Below are 18,820 nucleotides of genomic sequence, written 5' to 3'. Positions count from 1 at the left end.
GGAAACAAAGCTTATCGCGAAGCTTTATCATTTGTAATAAAGCACATGTGTTTCCTCTGCAGATAAACGGCTAGCTTTGATAGATAGATAGATAGATAGATAGATAGATAGATAGATAGATAGATAGATAGATAGATAGATAGATAGATAGATAGATAGATAGATAGATAGATAGATAGATAGATAGATAGATAGATAGTTGCATAGATAGATAGTTGCATAGATAGATAGCTAAATAGACATTTCATATTTAGTATTATTGCTACCTTTTTTTTTTTTTTTACAAGAACCAGCACAAAAATAATAATGATGATCATAATAATACTTATTAGAAATACTGTATTTTAAACGAGCACTAAATGAACTGTTATTCCATCAAATCTAACTCAGAGTTGGGGGTGCAGAAAACCGGTTCATTGTTCTTATGTAGAGAGAGAGAGAGAGAGAGAGAGAGAGAGAGTGATTGACGTGAAGTGTGTCTGCTGTGTAGTGACAGGAGAGCTGGTTTATATAGCGGTGACTCAGAGCGCAGCGCGCACTCGCTTCATGAATGAGACACTGCAGACACTAGCAGCGAGAGCACGCCAGGGCTGTTCAGATGAGATGTGGTTTTAGATCAGTAGCACATGCAATAAGTTTTACACAACTTTTAACGAGGCGAATATCAGAGCTTTTGTCTCGAGCGTCCCGCTGAAGGCGCGTATCTGGACACTATGCATTGCCAAGCAGAGCTGAGACTCGCGAGCAGCGCGCAGCTGAAAGCAGTCAGAAGACGATACAAGACTTTCATGATCGACGAGATCCTCTCCAAGGAAACATGTGATTACTTCGAGAAACTTTCTCTTTACTCGGTTTGTCCCTCTTTAATCGTCAGACCCAAACCTCTGCATTCATGCTCGGGTAAGTGACGCCAGTTCACAGGTTTGCAAGAGATTTGTTTTGTTTATTATTTGAAATGCTGAGTAATTTTGAATGGGCATTGATATCTTTCACTTTTCTTGTCTTCTCACTTTCTCTTTGACTTTTATATTTGTAATAATTTCTTTGCCCTCATAAATGAAAAAAACAACAATACTTGCACTGCACTGCAAATTCAACCCATTCAAACTAAAAACTGACGCGTTGAACTTTTTGAATTTTATTGCAATTACTAGTAAATAAAATGGAGCGGAAAATCTTGTCATAATATGAGAAGAAACTAAACAAATTATTGTGACAAGTTAAATGGATGGTTTAATAATGAAAACATTTCTACAGTGTGCATGCAACACGAAATAGCATAGGCTATGCTCTTTCATGTTGCATGCACACTGTAGACATGTTTTAGGCTATATATACATATATATGAAATATTTGAACAATATTTTTTGAACAATACTAATTTGAAGGATACTTTTCCCGAGTTGTGTGTACCACGTATTTTGCTTTCTTATAATGTGTTCATTTTAGCCAGTAACTGCACGCTTTTTTTCTCTTTACGAACTAATAGTAGCGGATAAAATATGACTGAACCCATTGTTTGCGATGGAACGGAAAGTGATGTTTATTATTGATATTTTTGCCCTTAATTAAACTACGCCTCTTGAAAATAATAAACATTGCTTGCATATATTTACCCATAGTCCGTCTTCTTGCGCAATATAAGCGCGCTTTAACATGTTCATATTCCTATTTAAATTAGTTGTTTAAACGCATTTAAGTTCAGAACATGTTAGTAGGTCGTGAGTTAAACTGTAAACACTGTTTGTGTGATAAAGTTGAATTCGCACCCACAGCAACATCCACTGACGAAAACACACGAGATCACAGCTTACAGCGAAATTACATTTAATCTTATAACATAAAATTGTGTGATTGATTTAATTGCGTGAACTTATATGTATTTTATTACTTTTACATTAACTTTGTCTGACGGATATTGTCAACATCTAACATTCATTTCATATATAGCCTACATTACACATATTTATTTTATTTGCACCAGATAGAGCTCGAATTATATTAAATTAAATAATAAAACAATGGCCACAGAAATGTTTTGACAGTTCAGTAGATTAATAGTTGACACTCCTTTGAAATATCACCACACCTCACTGATGATTTATCATTGCACAGCCAGACAACACTCTCATCATATTTCATCTTTAAACTTTTTTTTTGCACACCATGTTTTGAGCGTTTTGCTTCATTGACCTCAGGGTTCAGGTGTGTGCACACTCTCCAAACTGCATTTGTTTCATTCATTGAAACTGTCACATTTATAATGAGTTTGGGTATCTGTGGTAAAATAATGACATATTCTCCTCTTACTTGCCCCAAGGAACACAAACTCTTGGAAGCCACAGGACATTTATCTATTTAGAGAGCTGTTGCCACACACTTGACTATGCAACATAGGATGCAGTCAGGTATGACATCCTGAAGCAACAGGTGCGATGTCATTCCATCAAGATGAGAAGCATTGTGAGAAGTTCACAAGACATTTTCAAATGTTCCTGGCATGTCATTAATCCGGGTTGTAATACATCAGCCAACATGGGACGTGTACAAAAGCGTTTGACCCTGAAGATCATGATGGTGTCATGCAGTATTGGTAGCGGCCCGCGTGTAATTAGGTTTAAGGGATTGATTAAGTGCATTTGTGACCCATCCAAAGGTTTAGCAAGGACTTAACTCTGTGGTTTCCGATGTGATTTTCCAAAGAGAGCATCATCAACAGATCAAATATTATTCCGGTTTGTCATTTGAATACAAACTCACTGTTCCATATACTCGGTGTATATAATCGTTCCCTAAACACTTGACATGCAGAAAATGTACAGTATTGACAGTTACCAGTGCAGGCCATTTGATTTTTTTGTCTGTTTCTTGTACGACCGGATAAAATCTCCTTGTCTCGTACAACTAAGTGTTACTTTTGACACTTGTAAGACAAGCAAGTTTTTCAGGTCAGAATGAATGATCTCACAGCAAATCCAGTTTTGCTTTGAGGGATAGCTTTACATATCTCGTTTCACTAACCTTTAACACAAAACCATAAAGACATTTTCCTTTATTAATTTTGCTCATTTCACAACCAGGCGTCACCAGAGCATATTAAAATGATGACGAAGCCAGTACTGGAGATGTGAGGTTTGATATTTTCACATGTATTTGTGTATAAAACTTGGTTTCACTTTATTTTGATGGTCCCTTTAACACTTTATGTTTAATTTAAGTAACGTTGCACCGACATGTCTACTAACTCTATTAGTAACTCTCACAGTATTAGTAGACTGGTAGGTTAGGGTTCGGGTTAGAATAAGTTGACATGTACTTGCAAAGTTACTAGTCAGTAGAATATCTGTTTTGAGCATCAAAATAAAGAGTTAGCAGATATTAAGAAGACAGTCCATTAATACTCTAATGAGAGTTAGTTGACATGTAGTTACTTCTTAATTGTACACCGTAACAAAAATAAAGGGTAACACTTTATTTTGATGGTCCCGTTTGAACATTCTGTTGACTCTAAGTTATATTAATTACATTTAGGGTTAGTTGCATGTAATTTCACAAGATTTATACTATAATAAGTACTTGTAACAAGGACACTGTAAAATAAAGCGTTACCGACAAATGAAAGTGATTTAGCAGCAAGTGTTGCAGTGCAAAATTCCAAACTAGGCCAGAAAAGCGCAAAGTATCCACTCCAGACTCGATGTGTGTTGACAGAAAGCATCTTTGCTCCCTCATTCCCGCTGTGCAGTTTGTGAAATCGGAGACACTTCCTCTGAATGGATGGGACCACGATAAAAATAGCTTTAGCAGTTTACTCACTTTCTTCACACACAACCCTTCAAACACACACACGTAGCCCATGTAAGCACAACACAACACGCACACAGACGTATACACATACACATGTATGAAGTCATACACATGCATGCTTGAATGCGCACATGCTTCCTTGTGTTTGTAAGTCCAGCTGTGAGGTAAAGGCAGTGTGAGAGTTTTGGCAGGCCGGGGGTGAGGATAGAATATCCAGCCTGAATATCAGAACGCTGCGCGCACTGTCTCTTTTCAATCTGAGGGGTGTGAGATATTCTATATGCCAGCACATCAATGGATGGTAATGCTTAATATAGAATGTAGCTGGCATTAAGACTGGCACTCACTGAAAGGCCACTGGCTCTGGACTCTCCCACATCATCATAACTCTGAGCTCATACTGTAAACGCTGTCGCCACTAGGAGCCGCTGTACGACACGTCAAAATACTACAGGAGAGTCTGCAGTCAATTAGCAGAAAATTACATGATATTTCATAAACAAAACAAGCAATTATACGTATTTAAATATAAAAGACGTTTAGGCGGAGGTCCAATTTTTTCCCTGTCGACTTCCAAACTCAAACATGATTGATTTCAGGCCTGACTTCTCATATGTGTGCAATACCCGTAATATGAAACTTTATGAAGATACATTTCTATACATCTAAACCTAACCGTACCCATAAGTTATCCCTAAAATCAGAGGGAAATGATATGTGAATAACACTGATGTAGAAGCATCTAACCCTGGTTTTAAGCCTAAACTTGACATAAACTGTAAACTTTTCCCTCAAATCTGATTGGTTGTTTGGAATGTTGGTCCAGGATCCACAAAGATGTTGATCCAGGAACATGATGTACTTGGTGAAATTATGTATAACTCTCTGAAATGGTTCATAGGCTACCATTAACATTACCAGGGCAGTGGGATTAAATGGCCTGTTCACTGTAAAACCGCACTCTTTTAGGGACGTGCATTTATTGCATGGACAAAGAACGTAATGCGCTTAAAATGCATTTACACAGTTCAGTTGATTGATAACATTTGCCCTCTTCAATGCTGTTAGACTGAATACACAAAGCAAACTGTCCGCTGAAAATATCCACAACATTGAAATAGGATTGCACAGTTTATCTGTCAATCAACTGCGTGTGGAAGTTTCATTCATTACTATAATTGTATATTTCTATATACGGTATACACACATCCTATAAACACCAACCCCCACACACCCTGGTCCTTACAAACTTGACGTGAGAGTGTAATAACAGGTTTTAATATTTCGTTTGGAGACATGTCTTTAACTAGAACGCAGGAAAGGCTTTTAGAAGTATTTCTGAAAGGAGGAGATACAGATACAAATCGTTGATAGTGTAATCTTCTATGACAGCATGCTGAAAAACAGCCTAATAGGAGGATGAGTAAACCATCACAACCGTCCACAACCTGTCTTCACATTTATTAACTGCAGACAATAAAAGCAATGCCATTCAGACGAGAACCAGTTATGTGTTCAAACACAATTACGGACGCATTTTGTCACAATTGTCAGACCTCACCCATGATGCAACCCGGAGGGTGTGGCTTTACACATTTATGGAGATGCATTATCAGGGTGAATATCTAATTCATGAGATCTTAGCTGTATTCACCCTTCGGGCAAACATGCTAAATCATTCACAGGGTTTTGTTTCATGTCTAAACATTTATAAGTATTATAGACAGAAGTATACACTGCTTGATTTTTTTTCTCCTGATCTTCTAATTTGTTAGTTTAGAAGTGATTCCTGGAAGAGTCAAACAGAAATCCATCAGCTGCATTAACAAACATTATCTTTTAGAAAAAATACACTCTATCCATTCGCTTGCAGAGTCTATCTTGTGTGTTTTTTTTCTGTTCTTCAGACTTGCTGGTTAATAAATATTGAGAAATAAAAACAGAAACGAGTGATGAAACATTAAATCTGTCACCACATGGCCCAACCAAACAAACTGTACCGTGTTATTAAGAGTTCAAATGTTCATCAAGTGCCAAATGAAATCATCTCGCTGGAATCCAATCAATCAGGGAAAATAAGACAGGACTGAAAGAGCGCAATCAAAAGCTTAGCGTTTGCTACTGTTTTCCAGCCGTCAGTGGGAGAAAGCACGAGGTTCAGCTTGATTGCGAGTCATGAAAACTTGTCACTTCGTTCACATCACATGAATGACAGGTCAAGATGTTGAACTCGAAGCACAAAAGATTCCCTGAACTCGGCATGTCATAACAAGGAAACGCAACACCAGAAACTGCCTTGGATATTTTTAGGTCAAATGAAATGTTACTGCTTTTTTTAGAACACAAATTTCCACACAACTTTCCTCAAAACACGAGCACGACTTAATCCAGAAGTGTGGCGTTATAATAATAAGGCCTCGGGAAAATGATCTCATTGACTCGTTAAAGTAAAGCGAGCTAATTAACTGGGATCTAGGATACGGTTAAGCAGCTTGTTGATTGTCTAATAAAAGTGAACTAGTGTAAATGTGAAGGTGTAACAGGTCTATGATTAATTTGCTACAAATTAGAGAAATAGCATGTGTATGAGTCTGCTGTCGTGATAATTATACAGAACAAATATTTACAGGCTTCTTGACGGTGTCAGGGGGATAGATAGATTTGAATTGAGTGATAGATGTTATAGATTTTGAAGAAAGAACAGGGAGGGAAAGAGGGAAAAACAGAGTTAAACTGATGAGCCAGGAGGGATGTCATGCCTAGACGTGTTGCATTGACAACAATGAGATCATCCTGATTTGTGTGCAAGTGTGAGTACATGCATGTTTGTGCCTTTGTGTGTGTGTGGAAAAATGTCCTGTCCTTCCACTATGTTGCTCATTAAAAATGTACATGTTTTGTACAGACTGTATGTATGCGGGTCTGTATGATTCATTCTTCAGAACCATAGAGTTTTGCAGGGATGGCATATTTTTGTAGGCCGAAACACGGAAACGAATGAGCATTTTAGCACTTCCGCTTCCATCGTCTCTTAGTCATTGGAGTTTTTGAATGGGTTTGTGGTTAAAAGCCTGAAATAAGGTCTGTGGTGAACACAAGCTCAAGACACTTTCACGTTTTATTCTTTTTTTTCTTTTTTTTTTAATTAGGTGTAATTCGTATAATCCTTTTAGTAGGCAACATTTTTGTGATACCAACTTTAAATTTGGAACACAACTTGGTTAGACATACGACTTTTTTTTTCACAAGCAATTTTAGAGTCCAATTTGTTTTGTAAAATATATATTTTGTATAACAGAAAATGTCAAGACGATCTCACGGCAATTCGTATGTATTTTACGAGGTGGCTAATTCGTTTGACTTCGTACAACCTCACTCGTACGACTTTTGCTCAATCGTACGTATTTTAATTCGTATGAATTCGTACAAATGAACGACCCCTGACCCCGCCCCTAAACCTATACCCATCACTGGGGTTTAGACAAATCGTACGGATTAGCCACCTCGCAAAATATGTACGAATTGGTCGTGAGATAGCGTTGAATATGTTTAGATCATTACATTTCCTTTGCAGTAAAATTAAACTTCTATTTTTATACTATAATTTTTTCACTTAAAGCTCCTGTAACGCTTTAGCCTACAGCCCACAGAGTACTGCGTCAGTAAAACGAATTTACATCGTAACTTTCCGTAGTTATAGTGTACCTATAAAGTATGTATGTGTCGGTATAAGGGAAAAATATGTAAAGTTTGGGGAATAAAGGGGTAACAACCAGGAAAATGAGTCAATTATTTGAATAAGTATTTTAGAAGTGAGGGGTACTTATTACTATGATAGGCAACAATCTTATGTGTGGAGAAATTTAGCGAGAACATACACTGCGGGCTTTATTGTAATTATAGTGTACTTATACATATAGGCTTTTTTAAATTACGGGGTACATATCAGTGCATTTATACAGTCAGCTGTTTTAGTTTGGGCTTCCGTGTTTCAAAGCACTGAATAATCTTAATAATACTAAGGTCTGTATTACAGATAATTCATGAATTACAACCATTTATGTTCATATGCTCAAAAAAGGAGGGTGACAGTATTTAAGAGAGGAAATGCCCCCCCAATATTTCAGTGAACAACTACAAATACAAAACCTTAATGCCTTTAAATGTTTCCTTCAGGTCACATTCAATAAGGAAATGATATTTGATCAAATATTTTGGCTTTACCACAGTCATTTCTTTATCTAAGCAATCGAACGATCAGATAAGACTGTAGAGACATAAGAGCTTATACGTGAATTAAGATTGTGACCAATTTGCCTGTGAAAGAGACATGACGTGATGTATTCATTTCACAAAACGCTCTTCCATTCTCACTTTACTTCAATAAATCACAGGATCAGTTTTTTTTTAGCTTGATGACACAAGCTTTATTTCTCTTGGAGGTATTACGCTCTCTCTCGGCTCAGACGGGTCCCGTGTTGCATTTTATGGACTCTGGCGTCTCGCTGATGTCTGACTAAAGAAAGAGCAGGGGACAAAGAGAGAGAGAGTTGGAAGTATTAAAACTGTAAGGGAGGGCGTACAGATGCCCCAGTTAAAAATTATTACCCAGAGTGCATTGTGTCGGTGACAGCGTGTATCATTATCCTCAGAGTTCAGTGTGAAACAGCAGTTACATCACCACTGCAGACCTCCAGTTCAGCACCTTACATCTCACAGGGCAAAACTCTTAACACTTACCTACACCATTACTGACGCGGGTCGAGACCATTACAAGCTTTCAGTTCACTCGGACATGATGGCTGGTTTAAAAAAAAGGGTTTCAGCTGGCTCATTTTAGCAGCTTGTAAATTGTGAGTTTGTCTGAATTGTGAGATAAGGAGTTGCAATTACCTTTATAAATTGCAAGTTTATATTTCACAATTCAGACTTTTTTTTCTTTCTTTTTTTAGCAATTCCGAGTTTATAATGCACAAAAAAAAAATAAAAAAAAAAAAAAATCTGAATTGTGACTTATAAATTCAGAAGTCTGACCTGCAAGATATAAACTTGCAATTCTGAGAGAAAAAAAACAAAAAAAAACAATTGTGAGCTATAAACTTGGAATTGTGAGTAATAAATTCCAAATTGCAAGATATAAAGCACTTCAAGTTATTGCGAGTTAAAAAAGTTGCAGTTACATTTTTTTTTTAATTGCAAGTCTATATCTCATAATCCTAACCTTTATTTTTATAAATTTGCAATTGTGAGAAAAAAATATATAAAAAATCTGAGTTATAAACTCAGAATTGTGAGAAAAAAGTACAATTCTGAGTTATAAACTTGCAATTGTGAGAAAAAAGTCAGAATTCCTAGTTATGAACTCATTATTGTAAGAAATTAAGTCAGAATTGTGAGATATAAACTCAGAATTGTGAGAAATTAAGTCAGAATTGTGAGATATAAACTCAGAATTGTGAGAAATTAAGTCAGAATTGTGAGATATAAACTAAGAATTGAGAGAAATAAAGTCCGAACTGCAAGATATAAAGAATTGCGAGTTATTGCAAGTGAAAAAAGTCGCAATCAGCTTTTTTATTCTGTGGCGGAAACAAGTTTCCATAGTTTCGATCCTTTTTTCATTATGATTTAATTTTGAGGCCTGCGCACCAGAAGAATGTGAAGCCAGCCTACGGTGTTTGGCGTGGCCGTTGACGTTGCTTTCGAGTTACAAATTTTAATCAATGTGACCTTATTATAAAGAGTTGCCTCTTCATTAATGTTTTATGCTATCAGTGCTAACAAGTGCGTTTCGTTGTCTGTGTTCTCCCAGGCTCTACCCCTCTGAGATCGTACCCTCTCCTCTCCGTGATCACACACCAGCCTCAGTCTCCACACCTGCCCCTTCTCTCACCCCAGCACCCGCTCACCTCCGAGCCCGCGCACAGCGAGACCCCCGTCAGCATCAGCAGCGAGTCAGAGACGGAGCACTCCGCCCCGCGACTGAAGAAGCCCCGCCGCAGCCGCACCATCTTCACGGAGCTGCAGCTCCTGGGCCTGGAGAAGAAGTTCCAGAAGCAGAAATACCTCTCCACTCCCGACAGGTCAGAGGCTTTTACACTCCAGTTGACTGTGTGCGAGGCCATTTCTCCACACTGTAAAACATTATTGTTGGTTTAACTTAAAAAAAGTAAGTTACCTGGTTGCCTTAAAATTTTGAGTCCATTGAAGTAAAATATTTGAGTAAATATGGTGAAGGAAATTGGTTCAATTAACAAACTGAAAATATGATGTTGTCTGAACCACATAAATTCACACAAATCTAAAAAGGTTGATTTGGCAAAAGATAAAAAGCTGTGATAACTTACAGTGCAGTGTTCGTGCCTCGTACATGGCCTGTCAAAGTTATACTGGAAAAGTGAAAACGTTATTCACAAATTACATTTTTAAAAATATATATTTATCGGGTGGAAAAATGGGAAAAAAATGACATAAAAAAAAAAAAAACATAATTCTGGGAATTGATTTGAACATAACAAATTGGCATTACATAATGAAAAAAATACAGAGAGAATTTTTTTTTTAATTTTGCAATGTGCAATGATGAATCTCAATGAAACAGAGATTTAATGTTGACTTTAAGAAAGCATAGTAATTGTGATAAGCTATAAATTAAAATAATTCTAAGTGCATATAAAGCCTGGAATAAACACTTTAACCTGAAGCAAATCACTGTTAGCCAAACTATTACATTGCTCGGTGTTGTAGTGAAGACGACAGTAACATTTCAACCATGCTTCGAATAGCAAAAGAAGCCTTTAAAAGAAACACTACCCCATTCAAGACAACAGGGACACATGCCAAGAAAAGCAAACAAAAATGTATTACATTGATTTCATGCCAATCATTTAAAGCACACGCAGGTGTATTTAAAAAAAAAAAACTTTGGGGCTTTGTACAATGAGATGAGGTAATTTACGTGTCGTGGGTCTTCTCGCACGGGACAGGTTTTTTTTCCGGCAATAACACATTTTCCATTTCGGTTTGGCTCTGCGTTTAGATTTGGCCGGAGTGGATGTGTTTCCATTAGAGCCCTAAGGGTGTATTTGGGTAAAAATCCCCAAAAAATCAGTTCTGTCCCACCTACAATGATTCTGAGCGTGTCTGCCACACACACACACACACACACACACACACACACACACACACACACACACACACACACACACACACACACACACACACACACACACGCACAATTCTCAGAATTTTTGGTCAGACACAGCCTAAGGATGGATTCTGTCCTTCAGCGACATATGAGCTGTCAGGCATAATTGTCTGAAAACTGTCAGCACCACCAGACGTGCAAAGTCAAGACAGCCGCCGCAAGACTCTCTCTTACACACTCACTCCACTTATTCACTTTTGTTTTACAGAGAGCGCTCTTTTCTTTCATAAAACAAGAAAACAAATATTGCCATGCATCATGCGGTTGTGGTCTCATATCGACTCAAAGATGAAGTATTGTTTGACTGAGCATCCATGCAAAAGATTAGCAAAAATTAGTTATGAAAGTATACACACACACACACACACACACACACACACACATGCATATATGTATATGTATATGTATGTATATATATATATATATATATATATATATATATATATATATATATATATATATATATATATTAGTAGTGAACTAAAGTGTTTTTTTTAAGTGTTTTCTTTTTTTAAATGACCCTACAACTTTGATTAAACCATAAAAATGTGAAGAAAATGTTTTACTGTATAAGTGTTACATGTTTAAGAACAAAACATTAAACTTTATTAAGGTATTTATCTGACAAAAAAACAAAACAAAAAAAAGACAAAAAAAAAGAGCATAAAAAAAAAGCTCACAGGAAAAACCATATAGAAAATTCTAGGCTGGCAATTTTATTGTGTGGACAGGAAAAAGCATATGAATAAATAATATATTAGTAAATATATCAGGGTCAATCATGCATAGTTTTATTTTATCATATTATTAGTATATCAGTCTAATTTGTCTGATATTGGAATACAACAACATTAGGGGCTTAATTTTAAATACTATGTTTAAATAAATGATATATATATATATATATATATATATATATATATATATATATATATATATATATATATATATATATATATATATATATATATATAATGTATATAGCATATAGTATATAATTATATATATACAGTATGTAATAAAAATAAAACTATGCATGATTGATCCCGATATAGATACCAATTTATTATTCATTCTTAATTTAGAATAAGTCATTTTCTCAGAAATCTCTGACCCAAGTATGCAAAGTTCTGCCAGAAAAGCTGGCATGAAAGAGTCAGTTTTGTTGGGTCCTGTCGGGTCATTTGGGAAAGGTTTTGGCTCAAGGCCGCTCAGTTCACCGCTGGGTCATGGTTAGCCTCTGCTCTATCACTCTGTCACACACTTTGCCTGAGGAACGAACAAATTCATTCATGGCTGAATGAAAAACAAGTGAGGGGAATTCCTCATCTTCTGGCACGTTTGAGGAATGGGCCTCAGAACGCCTCGGGTTTGTGTTTATCAATCTCAAAGACGACCTGAAGGTGTTGTGCTGTTTTTGGCTTGTCCGCCTAGGCCACACAATCAGAACATGAAAGCAATGAAAAACATGTCGCAATATGGAACGTAATGATTTATATCATGAAGTTTTAATGTTTTTTTTTATTTTTTTATGAGGCAGAGATGATTATAATCATCTTCATCATCATTATGAATAAATGTCAGAACCCAAACTGAGCTTAAATTAGGCTCATAGTTGCAAGGAGTGTGCCGGCATTGGAATGCAGCGTGTGTGTGTGTGTGTGTGTGTGTGTGTGTGTGTGTGTGTGTGGTTTCTCTCTGAAGAATAATAAGCACAAACACAGAGGTGCTTTTCATATCACCAATTACAGCACAGAAACAGCCACAAATGACAGACAGCTAGACTGCTGCTTTAAACATTTACAAAAACAAAATCCCCACCACTCGTCATCATACATTTTGCTTAAACATACCTCAGTGTGATATGACATGTGACACTTAACAAATAAATACATAAATAAATACATTTTTCATGTTTTACTCTGTCAGTTTTTAAGACAATTAAGGTTTTATTTTCTTTTAGCATCAATAAAAGCACTACAAATACAGTGGTATTACTTTATGAATAGTACATGAAAATACCTGGTGCAAAATGTAATTGGTGGTATAGTTTTAATTTAATATTTTATGAAATAATTTTTACAGAATTATTATTGTTGAAATATATATGGAGCTCCTGTATATACACACACACACATATATATATATATATATATATATATATATATATATATATATATATGAATATGAGAGAGAGAGAGAGAGAGAGAGAGAGAGAGAGAGAGAGAGAGAGAGAGAGAGAGAGAGAGAGAGAGAGAGAGAGAGAGAGAGAGAGAGAGAGAGAATTTTAAAATGCATTTATTTGGGAATTATGTGAGACTGGGATGAGAGAGTCTCACTATAATAAAATGTAATAATACAAATTAATACTAAATATTTTATTATATTAAAAGAGACCACAGATTTATAGACATAATGTTTAGGAAATTGATACCCAGATTCAAAATACATAAAAATATATTTGCTGCAATTGACCAATCAAAATAGAGTATTCTGCTGCAATGTAATAAATTAGATGTCATAAAATACCACAGTGTTAGCATCTTTACCACAGTACTGCCATTTAAGAACATTTCGTTTTTCATACAATGGGAAAACTTGTCTCATGCACAACTTAGAAGAAAAAGGAGGAAAATGAGATAATAAACAGATAAAGAGGAAGAGAAGAGGAAAGAGCGAAGTCAAGGGCTTTTGAGAGCGAGTGTTAATCTGCTCATTTCCAGAAGATCACTGCACCTCATATGACTCTCCGAGAGGCTCAACAGAGGAGCTGTGTAATCCTGCGTGACTCTGAATGTAGATGTTGCAGAAATCTGTGCACTCGTTTGATATGTGGCTCTCTCGTTCCCTCAAATCCCATCTCGCATGTCCCCTCCTTGCCTATCAAGTTCCCGCAGACCAATCGCTGCATTAGTCATGCGCTGCCTGCCCAAGTGCCCCGAAAAGATCTACTATTGCCTTCGGGCAAGTCAGGAGCTCCATGACTGGATTACCTTGTCCTTGTTCTGTCCAGATAAAGCGTGATGGCATTCCACGGGAGGTCTGCGATTACATTCGGCCTGGGAAGACTCTTCAGTTCAGAGCTTGGCAGAACTTTCTGATATGTCATGCCAGCTTTGGGAATTTTGCAGTGATTAGATATACATCTGCACTCTAGATGGCCACCCACTGGCTTTTATGTGTAGGACGACAGGTGACTTTGGGATTTCGGTCAATTACTTCCAGTTCTGAAGTTTCCCGCCTTCTTTGCAGTCATTCTTGTCACTTGCGTGAGGGTTTCACAGGTCAGAACGCCACATGCTCTGCTCCTAAACTCACCTACCACTGCCTATAGGTTCACAATACTCAGAAGTGTCGGATTTGGAATCACACACACATATAAGCTGTAGATAAAATGATTTTTTATTTATTTATTAAGATTCATGTGAAAACAGCATGTCACCCATAATATATTTTGTCAGATACTTCAGTGGAATAAATTAATTCCCAGCCTGAACAATTATGGCTGTTCTCTAGAAACACATTTCCTTCACATTCAGCATTTTCAGAGCGTTTTTTTTTTTTTTTTTTTTTTTAATCAAATTGCTTTGTATCATACATTCAGTTTTATTAAAAGACATAAACCAAGCAATTTATAATTTTTTGCACCCATATTTTGGGAGCACTGGTTCATTTCTGACTTGTTGCACTAGATATACTGCACTCCGCATGTCATACAAATAGGGCATGGTTAACTTTGACTCACAATTAAATTATTTTGGGTAAAGTAGTCCGCTTTTTAAAATTATTTCTTTATTATTATTTTAATACCACCTTATAATTTGGCATAAATATACATCTTATGTTGTAGCATAATTTAGTTTCTTACTTTTGGTTTCTTTGACTTTTGGAACAGAATAATAACCTATTTGTGTTTGATTTATGCACTTTCTTTTAACCTGCGCTTTGTACGTGTGTGTGTGTGCAGATTGGACCTGGCTCAGTCTCTGGGACTCACTCAGCTCCAGGTGAAGACATGGTACCAGAACAGACGCATGAAATGGAAGAAAATGGTGAGTCGAAAGAGCTCGCTCAAGGCTAACATCACAAGTTCATAGGATTGTCTGCTTAGATAACTTAGGTCGTTAAGATACTGTCATCTTGTATCAATAAAAACATCTGTGTTGAAAATCCACCAAAGCTTTCTGTGTGGAAATGGAAACTCTGAGACATATCATTAAAAATCCATTAGACAGTGTTGAGCTGCCCTTCTCGGCACTCAATACAATCAGTGTGTGTAACAGCTACGGCCCCGGGCTGCTCGGTGAGTGTGTGTGGGACAAATGAGCGATGATTTAAAGGACAGTACAGGTCTACGTCAGCGCGATCGACCTCTCAAAGCAGGAACAAAAGATCCAGAGCGTTCACCTCTGAGAAAAACGAGCGTTGAGGGCCAGCCCGAATGGCTATATATCTTCCCTTAATCACTGTAATAACTATCCTCACCTTTGACTAGGCCCACATTTTTCACGTGTCCCTGTTTCTCTAGGTGCTAAAAGGAGGACACGAGGCTCCAACCAAGCCTAAAGGCCGACCTAAGAAGAACTCCATCCCGACCACAGAGGAGATCGAGGCCGAGGAACGGCTGGCGGCCAAACTGGTGGAGGAGGAGAAGCTGCATGTGGAAAAGGAGGTCTTCCAATCTCAACCTCAAGATCTCAGTACATCCTCTACATCCACCGAGTCGGTCTGTCCAGAAACCCCGGCGCTAGAACAGGCTCCTCCATCTCCGTCAGAAGAAATGACCACCAGCTAAACACAGCCATGCTGATGCACAACCAAAGACAGCTACTGAAAGACTTTTCAAAGACAGTTAAACGGCTTCCCAAGCCTGATTTTAAGAGGCACCAAACAGTATAGGGGTGCTTTAGACACAAAAATGTGTGTGTCATTGCAGAGCGACAAAACATCAAACCAAGTGGCTTGTATTACCAAAAAAGTTTCAACTTTTGCTGGTGTTAAATGATGAAACAATTGGACAAAATGTTCAAAGTTCACCAGCGGTTACATACATCCACCAACAATCTCATTGAGCTCATTTGTTTGCTGATTTTGTTGTCTAATGCAATGACATGCAGGCATTTTACAGTACGCCGAAGTGTCCAAATACTTTCCACTACATATGGCGATGCAGTGATCAAGATTGTAACATTGCTTTAAATGTTTCTGTCATACAGCTGCCTTTCTGAAATGTATTTTATAAAACATTTTATAATATGCTGCCAGATACGGCAACATCGCACAGACTCACCGGTACAGCGCCTTCTAAATGAACAAACAGTAAGTGTTTTTCTCTCTCTCTCTTTCCCTGTAAATAGTACCTGTTTAATTGCGCCTGTAGTTTACAGTGCACCTGTGTACTGTAGCTTGGGATTCTGTGCCAAAACACATATATTTGAATAGCTAAAGTGCCCTTTGAGGTATTTTTTCCTTTTTTTACACATCCATGAAGCTGCTGCCATTAAAAGTTAATAGGACGGGTTAGTATGAATACCAGTGTAAACATGTACAGAGTTCTGGATTTCACGTGAGAAAATGTGGCTCTTTTTAAAGCAGGATTGTCCAGTTTGGGTAAAGATTAGCTTTATCCATTCAACATCTCGATGGATAAAAAATCTGTCAGCTTATACAGAAAAAGAACATAAATTTTGAGAAAACATTAAAGGGAATATTGATTTAAGTAAAGCTTCCAAAGTGCCCACTCTCTGCCAAACGACAATGTGTTTTTCTTTTTCTATTTGCAGAGAAAAGGAGTTTCTTTTGTTCGTTTTTATGCGTGACATGCTTCGAATTCATTGTATTTCAACCGAATCCTTTCTTCAAATCACTTTTTTTTTTTTTGTGTGTGTGTGTGTGTGTGTATAACCTTTGCACGGCCGTTTAGTACTATTCTTTGAGGCTGAAACACATGATATATGAACTCCCAGATGGAGCATGCTAGCTATTGTATGTTTCTTCCCATTTCATTCCCTTTGAATGAATAAAAAACAACAAAAAACGTTGAACCGTTTTCCCCCTCTGTGGTGTGGCGCAGTATGACACCACTAAGTGGAGGCTGGTTTTATTACTGTAAGAAAAACCACTTAATCTGTCAGGGGCGCAAAGCAATTAATAAATCAAACTCGAACTAGTAAAAAAAAAAAAAAAAAAAAACGGCCAAGAAAAAGAAAATCTGCGGGACATGTCGAAGCCCGTGGCAGCTCGGCACATGCCTACATCTGACTGACGGCCCACAAATACATCACAGCCTCTTCTATCCTGCATGTCATAAGCTCTTTCAAACCAATGTTGCCTTTTGCAAAGATTTTATTTGTATAGTTTTTTTTTTCTCTGTGTTTGGCTAACAACAAATATTGAAAATATATTCCTTCTTTGATATAAAAAACACTATTTTTCTGGTGTACATACTGAATTTTATTGGGTGACTATACCTTTGTTTTTGGAGGAGAAGACTATATAGATAGATATTTGAGGAGAATCCTTTTTCACCCAAACGTTATGTCATTTTTATTGTATGTGTGTGTGTTTGCATATTTAATAACATTTAATAAAGATGCCATTAATTTTGGAGGTCTGATATGATGATTTCATGTTTGTTGATTTGCTAGATAGACATACTGTAGAACACTGTGAAGGAAATAAATGCTTTGAAGCTGTTTTCACTGAGAAATTGCTAGTAAATTTCACAAATAATAAAAAAAAAAAGACAAGTATCACATTAAATTAAACATGCAATTTTGAATAAGAAACACTGAAAGATCGTGTCCTAAATGGTACACTTCTTGTGCACTTGGGATCAGGTGAATGGCGTGCACGTGTCTGTTAAGTCCACAAGATTTTAGGTTTAGCTTAAGTCCTAATTTTAGGTTTCATAAGGCTGTTCGTGAGCACCCCCCTTTGTAGCCGATATGCGCCCTCGATGCACACTATCGATGCACACTATCGATGCACACTATCGATGCACAATATCGATGCACACTATCGATGCACACTATCGCCGAGGCCTCAAACTCTGCAGCAGACTTCTACCTGTGAGTCTATGGCCCTGTCCCAAATGGCACCCTAAACACTCACGGTCTTCCTACGAGTCCGCACTTTTGTGACGTAACGCCACTTTGACTGTTGGGAAGAAGCCTGGAGAGGAGCTCGCATCAGTGCAGTCTCGGCAATAGTGTGCATCGAGGGCGCATATCGACTGCAAAGGGGGCGCTCGTGAGCAACCTTCTGAAACCTAAAATGACAAATGGGACACCCTACGGTCTCATGTACTTAACGGACACGCGGTAGCCAGTGTAAATCGCAAAAAGATTGCAAGTGCACATGAAGTGTGCCATTTGGGACAGGGCCGAAGAGGCATCATGTCATGAAAGTGTGGATCGCAAAGGTGTAGGGTTCCATTTGGGACAGGGCCAAAGTATTTTCTTGTGAAATGTACTCCAATAATCTTTGTTTTATTTACGACTTTGAAAAATCGTTTTAAACAGTGAAGTTGAGTCTCAATCAGCTCTCTCATTCAGTAGTAAGTGCACTAGGAGTCGGTCATTGTCAAAATGGTTCCAGTGTGCAGCTTTTTGTTTCATAGAATTTCCCAGAATGCAACATAAAAGCCATTTAGTAACATTTGCTCACTATGTTCACTTACCAGAAATGTCAGTATGTCCTCTGAAATCTCACAAGTCGATGAGCACTAGAGTAAAAAAAAAATTATATATATATATATATAAAATAATGAAACAAAAAAAGTTAGCATTTACATTTCATTCAAAA

General features: G+C 37.2%; 1 protein-coding gene across 1 annotated transcript; it reads left to right on the top strand.

Moving 5' to 3' along the window:
• Positions 1 to 531: 531 nt before the first annotated feature.
• On the top strand, positions 532 to 17,621 carry barx2 (BARX homeobox 2). Its single transcript, XM_082181629.1, has 4 exons — positions 532 to 900; positions 9,620 to 9,890; positions 14,982 to 15,066; positions 15,543 to 17,621. The coding sequence occupies exons 1-4, from the start codon at positions 714 to 716 to the stop codon at positions 15,807 to 15,809; spliced, it is 810 nt and encodes a 269-aa protein (XP_082037755.1). The 5' UTR covers positions 532 to 713; the 3' UTR covers positions 15,810 to 17,621.
• Positions 17,622 to 18,820: the final 1,199 nt, after the last annotated feature.

Source organism: Leuciscus leuciscus, assembly GCF_965113295.1.
Source record: "Leuciscus leuciscus genome assembly, chromosome: 10".
NCBI classification, from domain to species: Eukaryota; Metazoa; Chordata; class Actinopteri; order Cypriniformes; family Leuciscidae; genus Leuciscus; species Leuciscus leuciscus.
This window is presented reverse-complemented; position numbering and strand designations above follow the sequence as displayed.